Source organism: Geotrypetes seraphini, chromosome 5 (assembly GCF_902459505.1).
Source record: "Geotrypetes seraphini chromosome 5, aGeoSer1.1, whole genome shotgun sequence".
Classification (NCBI taxonomy): Eukaryota; Metazoa; Chordata; class Amphibia; order Gymnophiona; family Dermophiidae; genus Geotrypetes; species Geotrypetes seraphini.
In genome coordinates this window covers 102,997,735-103,014,375 of record NC_047088.1, presented here as the reverse complement: position 1 = coordinate 103,014,375, position 16,641 = coordinate 102,997,735, and the positions used below count along the sequence as shown (strand labels likewise).

Sequence of the window (16,641 nt, the reverse complement as noted above, 5' to 3'; positions counted from 1 at the left end):
GCCCCATCACCGTCCCCGCAATATCCATATAAGCCTCAGTACTGCGAAACACCATGAAGACAGAAGAGAGTCCTGCCACTACTACTACTGCACTGAGAATCTGTTTCAGTGCCTCTGCCCTGTAGTAAACACAGAACATAAAATAAATCAATTGACTTGTCCTCCCTTGCAATGATGTGTCCCCCATGTTCATCTATAGCTCAAATCAGGTCAATTGTGCACACTAAAAATGCAGGAGGATCTGGAACGTGAGCACAGGCAGGCAGTGATACAAAAATAGCAGACACCCGACCGATTGCAGTGTTCTGCCATCTCTCTCCCTCCATCTCACCTTAGATGTAGAGTATGCCGGCTTTCTTTTTCGCCCAGCTGCACGTGCGGGTGCTCATTTGTTCAATATTCTCCTCTGATGCAACCAGAAACAGGAAGTTGTAAGAGAGAAGATTTATCAACTCGAGCAGCCGCGCAAGCGCGGCTTTTTGAACGCATGCGGCTGGGCGAAAAAGAAAGCCGGCATACTCTACTTCATTGTTTTTCAACCTTTTTACACCCGTGAACCGGCAGAAATAAAAGAATTATTTTGTGGACCGGCAAACTACTAGGACTAAAATTTTAAAACCCTGTTTCTGCCCCATATCCGCAAGCTCGGTCACCTCAGTAACTATAGAAAAATAGACAAATATAGTGCAAAATATAGACAGCAGACATAAATTCTCAAAACTGACACATTTTGATCACTAAATTGAAAATAAAATCATTTTTCCTATCTTTGCTGTCTGGTGATTGATTTCATGAGTCTCTGGTTGCATTTCCTTCTGTCTGTGTATCCTTTCTTTCATTTCTTTCTTTCTGCACTCAGACCCAAGAATTGTCCCTTTCTATTCCCTCCCTCTTTCCTTAGTGCCCCCGGTGCCTCCTTCCCATATCTTTAGTGCCCCAGTGCCTCCTTCCCATGTCCTTAGTGCCCCTTTCTGTCTTTAGTGCCCCCAGTGCCTCCTTCCCTTGTCCCTTTCACTGCCTTCCACACTTTGTCCCACCCCCACCCCCGAATCCTGCCTGCCTACCTTTCTACCTAGCCAAAGCCAGCCTTCTGCCTCCCTGCCGCTCCCAAAAAAAAAAAAAAAAGCCTCCTTCCTTTTCCCCTGCTCTTACCGCCATGCTCATGCTGCAGATACTAAAGCCGACAGGAAGTCTTTCCGACTCAATTCTGAAGTCTCAGAGGACATTCTGGGCCAGCCAGGCAGCGATTGGCTGGCCAAGAATGTCCTCCCCGACGTCAGAATTAAGAGCAGGGGAAAAGGAAGGAGGCTTTTTTTTTTTTTTCGTGCGGACCAGCAGAAATTCAACCGGCGGTAAGGAGGAGGGAGGGAGATGGCGGGGACCGCGCGATCCTTGATTGCCTCACTGCGGGGACAAGCCCATTCACCGCTCAACGGTGCGGTGAACGGCCTTGTCCCCGTCCCGCAGAGGTCACTATTTTTTCTTCCCCGTTTTGGCGGGTTACCCGCAGCTAAACTCGGCTAGCCACGGGTAACCCGCCACCGTGTCATTCTCTAGTGTCGATCTGAGGAAGGCTACAGAGGCTGCCATTGCTCTGACCTTGTGGGCTATGACTTTACTGTGGAGGGGTAATCCAGCATGGGCATAGCAGAAGGAGATACAAGCCGCCATCCAGTTGGAGATGGTGCGCTTAAAGATGGGACGTCCCAACTTGTTCGGATCAAAGGAGATGAAAAGTTGAGGAGCAGTTCTGTGTGGCTTGGTGCATTCCAGGTAGAAAGCCAAAGCACATTTACAGTCCAGAGTATGAAGAGCTGATTCTCCAGGATGAGAATGAGGCTTTGGAAAAAGCACAGGGAGAACAATGGGTTAATTCAGATGAAATTCTGAGACCACTTTGGGGAGGAATTTTGGATGAGTGCGGAGGGCCACCTTGTCATGGTGGAATTCTGTGAAAGGTGGATCCTGCACCAATGCTTGAAGCTCACTAACTCGCCGAGCAGAGTTGAGGCCAATAAGGAACACCACTTTCTAAGTGAGATACTTTAGATGAGCCTTGTGGAGAGGTTCAAATGGAGGTTTCATAAGCTGAGAAAGAACAACATTGAGGTCCCAAACCACTGGAGGCGGTTTGAGGGGAGGATTGACATGGAAAAGTCCTTTCATGAATCTGGAAACCACCGGATGAGCAGAGAGGGGTTTCCCTTGAAGAGGCTGATGGAAAGCAACAATTGCACTAAGATGGACTCTTATCGATGTAGACTTGAGGCCAGAAAGAGAGATGTGCAAGAGATAATCCAAAACTGAAGACAAGGAGGAGTGTTGTGGCTAATGATGATGAGAAAAACACCAAGCCGAGAATCTAGTCCACTTCTGGTGGTAGCATTGTCTAGTAGCAGGCATCCTTGAAGCTTCCAGGACCTCTATCACAGGTTGAGAAAACTGGAGAGGGGTTATGTTGAGAGGAACCAAGCTGTCAGGTGTAGAGACTGCAGGTTGAGATGAAGTAGAGATCCCTGCTGCTGCGTAAGTAGTGATGGAAACACTGGTAGAGGGAAGGGCTCCCTACTGCTGAGTTGAAGTAGAAGGGATTACCAAGGTTGTCTGGGCCTCCGTGGAGCGATCAGGATCATGGTGGCATGGTCTGACTTGAGTTTGACTAGAGTCTTCTGGATGAGAGGAAATGGAGGAAACGCATATAGGAAGAGATTCATCCAATCCAGAAGAAAAGCATCTGCCTCGAGGCGGTGAGGAGTGTAGATCCTGGAGCAGAACTGAGGCAGTTTGAAGTTGTGGGGGTCTACAAAGAGGTCGATCTGAGGAGTTCCCCACTGAGAGAAGATGTGATGGAGGGGCGTTGAGTGGAGGGTCCACTCGTGAGGTTGCAGCAGACGACTCAAGTTGTCCGCCAAGGCATTGTCCGCCCCCTGAATGTAGACGGCTTTGAGGAAGGTGTTGTGGCGAATCACCCAATCCCAAACTTTCAGAGCTTCCTGACAGAGGGAGGCCGGTCCCGTGCCCCCTGCTTGTTGATATAATACATGGCGACTTGGTTGTCCGTGCGGATGAGGACCACCTCATCTTGAAGCAGGTGCTGGAAGGTATTGAGAGTTCCAGGAGATTTGATGTGGCACTGGCAGTTTGTGCTGGTCCAATGACCCCGAGTTCGTAGGCCGTCCAGATGAGCTCCCCAAGCATAAGTGGACGAGTCGGTCGTGAGGACTTTCTGATGGGAGGGTGAGTTTGGAACAGCAAACCTCTGGATAGATTGGAGGATAGCATCCACCAGCAAAGAGACTGTTGCAGAGCAGGAGTGAACCGGATGTGTTGGGACAGAGGGTCGGATATCTGCGTCCACTGAGATGCCAGGGTCCACTGGGGAATTCAGAGGTGAAGTCTGGCAAAAGGAGTCACGTGAACTGAAGAGGCCATGTGGCCCAGGAGAACCATCATGTGTCTCGCCGAGATGGACGGGCAAGAGGATACCAAGTGGCAAAGATGGAGGAGAGCTTCCAGACATTGGGGAGGGAGGAACGCTCTGAGTTGGGTAGTATCCAGAACAGCTCCGATGAAGGGAAGAGTCTGGGAAGGTTGTAGATGGGATTTAGGAAAGTTTTTCTCGAATCACAGATGTTGTAGCAACCAAATCGTCTTCTGGGTCAAAAGGACGACTCCCTGACACGTAGAATCCTTGATGAGCCAGTCGTCCAGGTAGGGGAATATCTGGAGGCTGTAGTTCCTGAGTTTAGCGGCCACCACTACCAGGCACTTGGTGAAGACTCGGGGTGACATGGTCATGCTGAAGGGAAGCACTCATTATTGGAGATGAAGATGTCCCACCCTGAATCTGAGGTATTGGCGGGAGGCCGGATGAATGGGAATGTGGGTGTAGGCCTCATTGAGATCCAGAGAGCATAACCAGTCGTTCTGCTTGAGGAGGGGGTACAGGGATGCCAGGGTCAACATGCGAAACTTCTTTTTGACCAGAAACTTGTTGAGCACCCTGAGGTTCAAAATGGGTCGCAGATCGCCCGTTTTCTTCGGAACAAGGAAGTACCGGGAGTAAAATGCCTTGTTCTGTTGAGACACAGGAATCGGCTTGACGGCTCTGAGCTGTAAAAGAGCCTGAGCTTCCTGAAGAAGATGGGCGGTCTGGGTCAAGTTGGAAGGATACTCTCTTGGAGGATGTTCCAGGGGTACTAGATCGAACTGGAGAGAGTATCCTTCTCTGATGATAGAAAGGACCCAGAGGTCGGTGGTAATAGTCGTTCATCGGTGGTAAAAGTGATGGAGACGACCTCCAATTGGTAGAGCAGCTGAGAATGGCAGGACGACTGAAGTTACGTTCTCTATGAGACAGTCAGAAGGGCTGAGGAGCCTTAGGGACAGAGGATGGCTGAGGCTTCTGCTGCTGTTTTTGGGAATGCTGCCGCTTCACAGGCTGTCGGATGGGGGGAGCCTGTTTAGGTGGGTAACGCCGCTGGTATATTAACGGTGGGCGTGCAGCACGAGGAGGAGCAGGCTTAGGCTTCGGACGCAGGATGGATTGGAAGGATTTCTCGTGATCCGAGAGCTTCTTGTTCACCGCCTCGATGGATTCATCAAAGAGGTCGGTACCAGCGCATGGAACATTGGCGAGCCTCTCCTGGAGATTAGGGTCCATATCGATGGTCCTGAGCCATGCCAGCCAGTACATAGCCACTGCACACGCTGTAGCCCGAGCCGAGAGCTCAAAGGCATCGTAGGATGACTGCATCAGGTGTAACCGGAGCTGGGACAGCGAGGCCAGAACCTCCTGGTACTCGGATTGTGCCCTAGGGTCCACATAGGGCGAGAACTTCTGGAGTACCGACAGGAAGAACTCAAAATATGTGACAAAATGGAAGTTGTAGTTCAGAACCCTGGATGTCATCATGGAGTTCTGATAAATCCTCCTGCCAAATCGGTCCATGGTCTTGCCCTCTCTACCAGGTGGGATGGCAGCGTAGACCTGGGAGGGGTGAGACCGCTTCAGTGAGGACTCCACCAAGAGGGATTGATGGGAGAGTTGGGAACCATCGAATCTCTTAAGGTGCACCGTGCGGTACCTGGTATCCAGTTTGCCCGGTACAGCGGGGATGGAATAAGATGTTTTGAGGCATCGCATAAAGGTCTGATCCAGCAACTTAAGAAGAGGAAGTTTGAGGGATTCTGCAGGTGGTTGAGGGAGGTGCATAGTCTCCAGGTATTCCTTGGAGAATTTGGAACCTGTGTCCAGGTGGATGTCCAGGTCGTCTGCCATTTGTTGAAGGAACGAGGAGAATGACAGCAGATCAGCCGAAGCCGGGCCTTGAGATGGGCTCGAGGACGTCGAGGCCTCGGGATCCAATGAGGACGGGGATCGTGGTGGTGATAAAGACCCCATCATGACCTCGAGCTCCGGCATCGGAGGAGGTGAAGTAGCCGGTGGAAAATACTCGAGGAAAGGCTGCTTCCGATGAGGCGAGGCATGCCTGGACGAGTGCCTCGATCAATGTGAACCGTGTTTGGATATCGGTCTCGATGAATGAGGTGATTGGATCTTCGCTGAGGCCCCTAGGTAGTGGATGGGGCTGGAAGCGGTTGATCGAAGCACAGGTGGATGGCTAGAATCACCCCGGGGTACTCGTAGGGACTCGAGCCCCTGCATCGGGTGGATCGGCTCCAATGGTGGCACTCGCAACGACTCTGCTCCTTGCATTGAGTGGATGGGTTCCAATGGAGGCACTCGCAAAGACTCTGCTCCTTCCATCAAGTGAATCGGTTCCAATGGAGGCATGGGCAAAGACTCTGCTCCTTGCGATGTATGCACCAAAGCCAGACCAGACACTCACAGAGACTCTGCTCCCTGTATTGAGTGTGTGTATCGCTGAGGCACTGGAGGTGGCTCGACCTCGCGGGAGGCCTCCCCGTGCCCAGGCTGGATTTGAGAGAGAAGCTTAGGCCCAATGGTAGTGAAGAGCTCAATGAATTGCTTTTCTAACAAGGTCTGGAACGAGGCCGGCAAGGATGGATCCGCATCTGCAATGGGACCGCTTGCACAGGCCTCACGTTCTTTGGGGGTAGTGCGAGTGCTTGGGCCTAGAAGCCTTGGGCACTTTTAGCACTACCGGTGGAATAGGCTGCTGTGCTACCTGATCTGAAGAGACTGAGGAAGGCATCGCAGCAGGCGCTGGAGTCAGGGCCGGCACGAACGATGCAGGCTTGATGAGACTTGGCGCCGCAGAGGTGGAAGGCTGAGGAGCATCAGATGAAGTCGAAGGTGAGGGGCCTTTCGATAACGATTGCTCCATCGAGGACTCCATGCTGAACAGCGACTCCCACAAGACACAATGGCGCTTGAAAGCACATGCGGTGAGTATGGAGCAAGGCCAGCATGATTTCAGAAGGTGTTCAAGCCCGAGACACCGAGCGCAGCGTCGATGAGGGTCCGTGAGCGAAATCGCGCGCTGACACTTGGCACACTTTTTAAAACCGGTGATAGGCCGGGACATAGGCCGGAAAAGCTCCGCCGCAAGATCAAAGCAGCGGGGCTGTGGCCACATGGCCTGCCCGGTCGGACGGATGGAATTTTTTTTTTTTTTTAAAACAATAAAAGAATGACGAAAATCAGCAATTGAGAGAAAAAGAACCCAAAACCACGGACTTTAGAAGGCACAAGTGAAAAATCTTCACGCAGAGAGTCGAAGACGGACTTCTCGGCTCCGCGGAAAAGTAAGAACTGAGGAGACACGCCCTGGTCTGGGCGGGAAGGCACTCACGCATGCGCGGTGCGGGGATTCGAAACTTCGAATTTCATCAAGCAAAAATGCTTGCGAGGCGTCCGCATCGGGGCTCCGTTGGATCACGTCACCCATTAGTGAGAATACCTGCCTGCTTGTACTGGGATAAGAATGTTTACAGCTCTGCAGCCAATGGAGTTACAGATAGTGCTATCTTTCCTATTTCCTGGTCTTGATATAACAACTAGGCCTGGAGTTTGAGCAAGAGGGAGTGCATACATGGGCTCATGACGAAGTCGTCAGTTGCAGGAATCTATATTTGGCACTTTCCTCTTAAATCTGTTTCACTCTGGAGGTTTGTGAGAAGAGTGTGTCCAGACTCAGCAGTAGATTGGAGAGGGTGTAGGGCTGCAATTTAGAAATTCCTGTGTAGGCACTGGAAAGATTTCTCTGGGCTAAGGGAACGCTCTAGTACATAGGCAATGTTAGTGTGACATCACTACTGGGGAATGTACCTGCATTCCCTCTGCTCATCTGTAGAGAATGGAACAAAAACCCCAAGGGTGGTAGAATTTTATAGTCTATTTTATAGAAACTAATTCCCTTACCAAAGTGAACAAAGCAAGATACAGTACCTTGGTACCTTGGATTACGAGCATAATCCGTTCCAGGAGCATGCTTGTAATCCAAAATGCTCGTTTATCAAAGCGAGTTTCCCCATAGGAAATAATGGAAACTCGCTTTGATAGGTTCCCCTCATCCCTCCCCCCGAGAACTGGCATTGCTCCCCCCGAAGGCCCCCCCCCTTACCGTCACCTGGGCACAGTCACCAGCATGTCCTGTTCTTGGTGCTTGTGCCCGAAGATCGGCCTTCTCTTCTGCTGGGCCTTGAGCATGCGCAGATGCTCAAAGCCCAGCAGAAGAGGAGGCCGATCTTCGGGCACTGGCACCAAGCACAGGACATGCCGGTGCCCAGGGAAGAAGCGGCGGGGGGAGGGGGGATTGCCCAATCGCGTCGGGTGGAGGTGCTGGATCGCGTAGGGTGGGGGTGCCAGATCGCGTTGGGGGGGGCCCTCGTAAATCGAGCCTCGCTCGGTTTCCGAGGCGCCGATTTTGCAAATGTTTTGCTTATCTTGCAAAACACTCACAAACCGGTGCACTCGTAAACCGAGGTACCACTGTAGTTAATATTAAGTACAACTTTTTTTCTTTTTAACTCTAATGCGCCATTTTTCCAGTATAGCTTACCAATATCATGCCTAGGAGCACCTTGTTCCCGGGATCCTCCTTTAGTACACATAGAAAAAAAATAAAAAACAAAAAAGTCAGCAGGTGTACACAAATCTATTTGATCCACACTGTCCCAAACTATCCCCCCAAATCAGCATTTAAATAAGCATAGGCCAGTGTTGGTACATGTGCTCAGAAGGCATATTACTTTCCTTTCAGTATCAGGAGGAACCTAACCACCAAACTTTGCTACTACAGCTTTAGTAGTTTGAGTCTCCATCTGCTGTCAGGTGGGCACGACCCACTTGTCTGGACTGGTTTGGAAGCTGATGAGGAATCCGCATTTAAATAAGCATAGGCCAGTGTTGGTGCATGTGCTCAGAAGGCATATTACTTTCCTTCCAGTTATCAGGAGGAACCAAACCACCACACTTTACTACTAAAAACACTTTCAGAACACTGTATTCCACATCTTTTTCCAGTGGCATATGCATTTTATCTAGCAACTTTTGAGTGGTAACAAACCACCCTACCATATATACAAATATTTACTAGCTAGGAAATGCCATTGCAAAATAGTTGATTTTGTAAGTCATGCTGACACTAACCATATAGATGGTATATTCATGATTTCCCCACTTTGACAAGATATCGAAAGATACATCTCACAGATTATCACAAATGCCATATTTATACCTTGTAAGACCATGTCAAAAGGCCCCAGTTTCTATAAATCTTGGCTTAAATTCTCTTAAATTTAGCATATTGTTTGAACTTCTTAAATCCACTGTGTTTTTGTGAACTATTTTTGTTTTAAACACATCAGATAACATTCACCCATCTGTATATGCAGGGCTGGTTTTAAATATCTGTACATCCCTGTCCACACCAGTAATCATTGTTATCTTTCATTTAAATGAGTACTTACACACTCAATAAACATCTGGTTCAGATCCATGCATTTGTCACAAAAATGTCAATATTTTAAAATAAAAGCCTGCATATGTCCAACACTGGTCTTAACCAAACCATTTTTAATCATGTGTACACATGCCAAACCCTTTCCAATAATTCATGAGAAGAATTTAACTCTTAAAACATGATGTGCTCATGTAGCTTTAAATATATGTAAAAAATAAAAATCAACCTTTTGTAAGTTCAACCATGATATACCAAATAACTAGATGTTCTGAGACTCTCAAAACTTTGTTTATTTTCCATCCTGGCTGATGCCAGCAACATACTAGTGTCTGACCCTTTGTTCTGTAACAGCATGCAACTCATCAACTTCCCACCCAAGGAGCAAATATATTTTTATTTAATTGCAAAATGGCAACCCAAAACACTCTTTGGAAATATTGCAACACAGCTCTGTTGGGTTTGCTAACAAAATTAGAGGCCAAAGATTTCTCCATAGCATCAACTCAGAAATAAACTTCCCCTTTATGCAGGCTAGAGCATGAGCTCCTTTTGTTTACATTACCATTTTATCATTGATCATTTAGTTTTCTTTCCCCTAATTCCATAAGAATACATGAAACATGGGTTTGACAAAAATAAAAAGCTTGTTTTTTTTTTTTTTGAGTTTTTAAAACTCTTGCACTTACCACCGAATTTACTGAAGCCAACACGGTCACCACCACTGAGGAGATAAGTTAGAAGACATTGAAGCTGCTTTCCACTTCCAAGTGACACCTATTGTTTATATTAATTTCTCTTTAAACATGTCACACCAAACACTCTTAGATACTGAAGAACTTGCCTTCCCGCAGAGCTACACTTCTTCACCTCTCCCCTTGTATACATCCTTAAATACATAGCAACTTTAATGTACGCGACACAAAGTATAGCCAAGTCTTGTGCTAGAAACGAGGTAATTTTCTTCACCACATTACAGGGATACATCTCTTGAGGAGTCTGTTCTTTCATCTTGCCCTTTACTGATTTCTTTCACTGGTTTTGGTTTCCAAGAGCTGTACTTGCAGTTTGAAAAACCCTGTTTAAATTATGAGCACCACCTCTGCATGCTCTGCAGTTTCAGCTTCTGAGGTATACATATGAAAGCAGACACAGAACTTGCTTTGAAAGCATAAGGAAACATCAAAGCATTAATATGTTTCAGCACTTTGTTTTGTTTACCCCACTCCTATAGCTAGGCTTGGAGCTGGCTAACACTGTAATGCACTGTTGTCTTTAACTAAGACCGAAGGTGGAGTATTGATACAAGTTCATTCACTTTCAAACCTGAAGCACATAAAATGCAGAATTTGTTAACACATTAGCAGCAATAACAGATAAAAAAAATTGCATTAAGTTTTTTAATCATATCCCTCCCCAAAAACTATTACTTACCTGTCCCTGTAGAACACCCTCACCTTTAGCCCATGCCTATTACTACACCCAAGAGACTTCCAACACTACTTCTGGATACTTCTGAATATTCAGCAGAACAGAGATGAACCCAGTGCTCCTCCAGCAAGCAGTCCCCAATCTGGTGTCAAATTAGTTTCCATGGCAATAAATCAACCAGTGTCAGAATAAGGTACCAACCTACAAGCAGAGATAGCTCTGTGTATAAAGCATTCTCCGAGAACAGTGAGCCCAGTATGAAAACCCCTCTGTTACTGTCTTTTCACCCATCCCAAATCCAACATTTGTCTTCATCTACTGGAAAAACAGCATTGAATGTGAACTAGACCAGTCAAAGCAACTTTCATCTGTACAGTTCAGTGATAATTACTGGAACAAAAGTGATATACCAAATACCCCCATAACAGCACAGACTCCAGACCATTTGGATAAGAGTCCACTGTTTTTAAAGTTCACTTGCTAGCCCCAGTACAAGTTCATTATCTTAAAAGATCTGGCATTTTCACTGACAGAATAGTAAAAGGAGACACAAAGTTACACGTACCATGCCTATTGGTTAGTCTCTGAACAGTAAGTTCAAACATGTTTCCCCCCCCCATTCATAATGAGTAACAGTTGCACAGCTGACGGTGCCATTATACTTTATGATATACCAGTGCTCATTTTGCATCAATTCCACCATGGGGGTTTTAATTCTTGAAAGCTAATTACATACCTTTAATTAATATGGGATCAACCACACTTCTTTGTTGATCCTATTTCTGTGTGATATAGACATTCCAAACTCAAAATTCACATCTGACCATACTAACCCTGCTCATAATACCATTTCAGTATTACCAGTTATATTTGTTCAATAAGATGAGAACCAACCAGCCTTCCCTTTCATATATTATTCCTTTTGTATGTTTCATGTTGTTTCAGAAGTCAAAAATGTCCCTGTCCACTAAGAAATCTCTATGCAGAATCATAATATAAACTTGAAACAAATTTGCTTCCATCTGCAGAAAGAGTCCAGACACCTACCCCATGCTGCCGCCGCCGCCGCTGCTGCTGCTGCTGCTGCCGCCTCTCCCGCCACGGCCCCCACCACTGCCTCTCCCGCCACGATCAAAGCCACTGCCACCACGGCCCCCAAAGCTGCCTCGGCCCCGGCTTCTGTTGTCTTGCTGCCCTCCATAACCACCCTGGTCCTGGCCACCATATCCTCCAGAGCCTCCGCTATTACTGCCACCACCACCACTGCTGCTGCTCATAGAAGACTGGTCCTGACCGTATCCTCCAGCTGTATACGTATTACATGTAACAGAGAAAAGAAAAACAATTTACTGAGAACAAACCTTGTCATATAATATCCACGTCTTTTCTACATTCAGTTTAATGACCAACCACCACTAAACATACTATGAATATGAAAAAAGTTTCAAATGTACAGCAAACATGTACTCTCCCAACTCATCACCACTTTTTCAAGAAGCACAGAAACCTTACCTCCTCCATAGTTAGACTGTTGTCCATAGGACTGTTGCTGATTACCATAGCTAGGTTGCTGCCCATAAGACTGCTGCTGTTGGCTGCTGTAGCTGGACTGCTGGCTATAGCCCCCACTCTGAGGCTGTCCATAGCTAGAAGACTGGGAGCTGCTTCCGTAATTGCTGACAGAAAAAGTAATACACCATAAAAATCCCTTGGAAGAATAGTAGCAGGTTACAACAGACTATTTATTATGTCATGGGGATTCTACACATTAGGAATTTATCAGATATACCATTTTATTGAAACTGTCATTCAAAATGGTTTGCAAAGGGCAAAAAGAGTAGGAAGGAAGTAGGTCTATTTCAAACAGTTAAAGAAAGAGAGACGGTAAATTAGTTGGAATCTGCTGATTCTCTTTCCTTCAATCCATTCAGTCAGTCCATTCAGACCAGTCTAGATGTGTGGGTATGCTTGCAGGTGGAGACTTAAAATGACAATTTGTGACATATACAGTACATATCTTGTGTAGCCTTAGCCAGCCAGTGACAAAGTTCAAAAATGCATGGGACAAAGGGTCCCTAAAAAGAAAAAGGATAGTATTGAAACAAAAATTTGAGAGATTAATAGCACAGGGGTGGTGCTTAAATGGCAATTCCAGCAGTGGGACAGTGTAGCCCAGAGGTGTCAAACTCAATCACATAAGGGACTGAAATCTAAAACTTAGGCTAAGTCGTGGGCCAAATTTTTTATTAAGATATATTTGCCGGCGTATAGGACGACTGGGCGTATAAGACGACCCCCCAACTTTTAGTTAAAAAATAGAGTTTTGTGTTATACTCGCCGTATAAGACTACCCCTTCTTCCGCACACCTTCTCTACCGCCCCGGGTGCAGCACAGCCGGCCAGGTTCCCTTACTTTTGTGGCACTTCCCCGACCAACCGACAACAGCCCCGGTCCGACAAACCTCCCTGCCCTTAACCGCGAATCTAAATTACCTTCTTACAGCTGCTGTAAGAAGGTATTTAGATTCGCGGCTACAGGGCAGGGAGGATTGTCGGACCCGGGCTGTTATCGGTCGGTCGGGGAAGTGCCACAAAAGTAAGGGAACCTGGCCGGCTGTGCTGCAACCGGGGCGGGGCGGCCGCCCCTCTCTCTTGGTAGCCACTCGAACCGCGAGGCTACTCTCCTTCTCCTTACCTGCCATGCCTGCAGCACAGAGCCGAACGGAAGTCTTCCCGACGTCAGCGCTGACGTCGGAGGGAGGGAGGGCTTTGTTTAAGCTTTGTTTAAGCCCTCCCTCCCCTCCGACGTCAGCGCTGACGTCGGGAAGACTTCCGTTCGGCTCTGTGCTGCAAGCAGAGAAGGTAGGGAGAAGAAGAGCCGCGCGACTGAGTACATCCAGCCCCGCAAGTAAGGGCATGTAAACTGTACCCGGCGTATAAGACGACCCCCGACTTTGGGGAGGATTTTAAGGTACTGAAAAGTCGTCTTATACGCCGGCAAATACGGTACTTATGGGTCCTTTTATTAAGGTACGCTAACCAATTTAGTGCGCGTTAAATGCACATCTTAATACAAGTACCCCTTAGTCTTAGTAGAAGTATAAGGTTACAACACCGGTCTGGCAGGATACATATTTCAAATCTCAAAACAGAAAATAAAATTATTTTTTCTACTGTTTGTTGTCTGGTCATTATTCAAATCATGTTATTGGGCAGATCAATTTTGCTGCTGTATTTTGTAAAAGCTGTATATCAAATTACAATAATCCAAGTGTGTTAATATCAAGGATTGTACTATTAGTTGAAGACAGCAGTCAGTCAAAATATGATTTAATTCTTCTCAATTTCCAGAGAACTTTGAACACCTTATTTGACACTCGTTTCACTTGATGTTCAAAAGATAGTATATTGTCAATTTTGACTCCTAGGATTTTTAATTAATTTTCTGATTTGTAGGGAATACCTAACAAGTTCCTTACTAGTTAATTGACTAAAATTACTATCAGCATAACTTTGTTTATTTCCTTATTAAATTTTAATTTAATTTGACATGCCCAGTTCTCCATTATTGTTAATCCTTTGCAAGTTCTATTGGTTACTTGGGCAATATCACCTTTAAAAGGTTTATAAAACACTAGTCTTATAGCCCGTTACATTAACGGGTGCTAGAATATATGCGTGTGTGTGTCTCTCTATTTCTTTCTCTCTCTCTCTCCTTAGCCGTTTTCTTTCTTTCTGTCTTTCTTTTTCCTTGGCTGTCCATCACCACCCTTTGCCTGCTCCCCCTGTCCATTCTCCCTTCCTTTTACCGCCCCTGTGTCCACCACCACCCCTTCACAGGTCTCCTTATGCAGCAGCAGCCCTTATCCCTTTGTTTTACCTCCCCCCTGTCCAGCAGCACCTTCCTTCTCTCCCTGTCCAACATTAGGCCTCCGTTCATTTTTCTTCACCCCCCCCCCCTGTCCATCAGCACCTCTTTCCTTCTCCCCCTGTCCAGCAGTAGACGTCCCTTCCTTTTTCTCCCCCTCTCCTCCTTCTTATCCCTATGATACACTTACCTTGCTCTGCCCGTGATCAGAGGCTCCCGACAGCTGCCCAGTTGCACCTATTGGAAAAGTTCCCTCTGCGGCATCCCGCAGTCCCGCACCTGCCCCTGTGTCTTTCTTCTTGTCTTTCTGTGTCCCTTCCTCCGTCTGTCTGTCCAAAGCAGCATTTCCTCCCCCCACACCAGTTCCCTGTGCACCTGCCCCTGTGTCTTTCTTCTTGTCTTTCTGTGTCCCTTCCTCCCTCTGTCTGTCTGCCAAAGCAGCATTCACTCCCCCCACACCAGTTCCCTGTGCACCTGCCCCTGTGTCTTTCTTCCTCCCTCTGTTTGTCTGTGCAAAGCTGCATTCCCTCCCCCTTCCATTTCCCTCCCCCCACACCAGTTCCCTGTGCCTGCATTAGCGTTTCATCTACCCTCTTTCCCTTCCCACAGTCGCGACTACAAACGCGGGCCCGAGTCCTTTGCCGCCCCCCCCCCCCTTCCCTTCCCGTGGGCCCGACTACACATGGCGATTCAAGCAGCGTGTGCAGCACTCTTCACACGCTGCTTTGGGTCCTTCTACTGCCCTGATTTGCTCCGGACGTGCCAGAGTAAATCAGGGCAGTAGAAGGGCCCAAAGCAGCGTGTGAAGAGTGCTGCACACGCTGCTTGAATCGCCAGTCGGGCCCGCGGTAAGGGAAGGGGGGGGGGGGGCGGCGACAAATGAGTCGGGTCCCGGACAGCGGAAAGTTGCTGGGCTCCTCGGTGGGGGCGCTGAGTGGCCACGATCCCTCTCCTCCCAGACACCCCCTCCCCCCCGGAGGAACGGAGATCGATTTGCCGCCATTTTGAAGATCGTTCTGCCCTGCTCCTTGCCCTAGTATATTTTTAAGTTGAAAGACATGGCGGCGGCGGCTCCTCTCAAGATCCCCGACTGCATTGGACTTCCGACGCAGGTGGGGATCCTGAGAGGAGCCACTGCCTAGTCTTTCAACTTAAAAATATAGTAAGGCAAGGAGCAGGGCAGAGCGAAGAACATTGATTCCCATAAGATCATCCGCTTCGGGGGAGACAGCTGCCGCGTCCGACATTAGCCTCGGGGGAGGAGAGAGGACTTCAGGCAAGGAGCAGGGCAGATCAAAAAACAGCACGGGCCGACAGCCGCCGTGTCCGACATCCATCTCGGGGGAGGAGAGAGAGTGTTTCGGGCGCATGCGCACTCCTATCTGAGATGCTGTACATCTCACGGAAAATGGACGCACACGATGGAACTGCGCATGCGCGGCCTAGCGTTTTATTATATTAGATAATATCATCTGCAAATATAAATGGGTTGAAGCCAAAAGAATTCAGTTTAAAGCCCAGTGTTCCTCCAGTTTGTCCGCCAGCTTCCGGGACGTTTTCTGAAGCTCCACCACCTACTAGGCCTGTGCATGTGTCCTCCTGATCGGACACCCGCTGTTCAACCTCCGTCAGATGCCAGCTGTGGGAATCAAACTTTTCGTGCATCTCATCCACAGCCGATTGTATTTTATTGAATCTATCAGCCAGCGCCGCCGACACGGACCGCGTGATGTCAGTAACCCAGTCCCCAGCTAGGATCGTCAAAGTGGCCGGTTCCGCTGCCATCTTAAGAGGGGTTAGTAGGAGGTTTATCCCGGGCGCTGCGGGAAGTTTTTATGGGCATACCCAACTCCGAAGCCGATCTGTAAAGGCGCTGCTAGGAAGCAGAGGGTCCACCCCGGCAAAAAAGCTGTGCAATACTCCGTAGGATGCAGAAGAGGCAGGTAAAATCGCTGATTTTCTTTTCATGGGGCAGGAGCTCTTCTCACACACGTCTAGCTAGGCAGGCTGCATCACGTGACCCCCCCCAAAGCCCAGTGTTAAGATAGGCGATAATGGTGAGCCTTGACGAACTCCAGATGGAATTCAAGCCAATGAAATAATTTGATTTGTCTTTACCTATGAACAGTTTTTAAGAAAACCTTGTAGCTTAGGCCAGACACTTCAACAAGGATCGAAAGCGGCCATTCAGCAAGGATCGAAAGCTGGCCAACAATCTACCCAGCGCTCACCGCAGGGTACAGGCCCGTACTCACTCCAGCGTTGACTCACTCCTGGTAGCGTGCGACCACAACTCCCAGCAGTGGCTCCAGCCCCATTGTCGTCTCACTCCTCCCTTTTCCGGCTGATGCGACGCTGATGGGTAATAAAAATGTCTGCTGCTCACTGCAGGATCGAAAGCTGGCCGCCAATCTGTCGGTAACTCCAGTGTCAATTCACTCACGATAGCATGCA

At 48.0% G+C, this 16,641-nt stretch overlaps 1 protein-coding gene across 1 annotated transcript in view; it reads right to left on the bottom strand.

Moving 5' to 3' along the window:
- FUS (FUS RNA binding protein) overlaps positions 1-16,641 on the bottom strand; it is a 225,658-nt gene that overhangs the window by 110,349 nt on the left and 98,668 nt on the right. Inside the window, exons 5-8 of the mRNA XM_033944416.1 lie at positions 11,832-11,995; positions 11,367-11,625; positions 9,578-9,612; positions 7,989-8,027 (exon numbers count right to left, since the gene is read on the bottom strand). Of these exons, the coding sequence (XP_033800307.1) occupies positions 7,989-8,027; positions 9,578-9,612; positions 11,367-11,625; positions 11,832-11,995 (497 nt within the window). The remainder of the gene's footprint in view (positions 1-7,988; positions 8,028-9,577; positions 9,613-11,366; positions 11,626-11,831; positions 11,996-16,641) is intronic.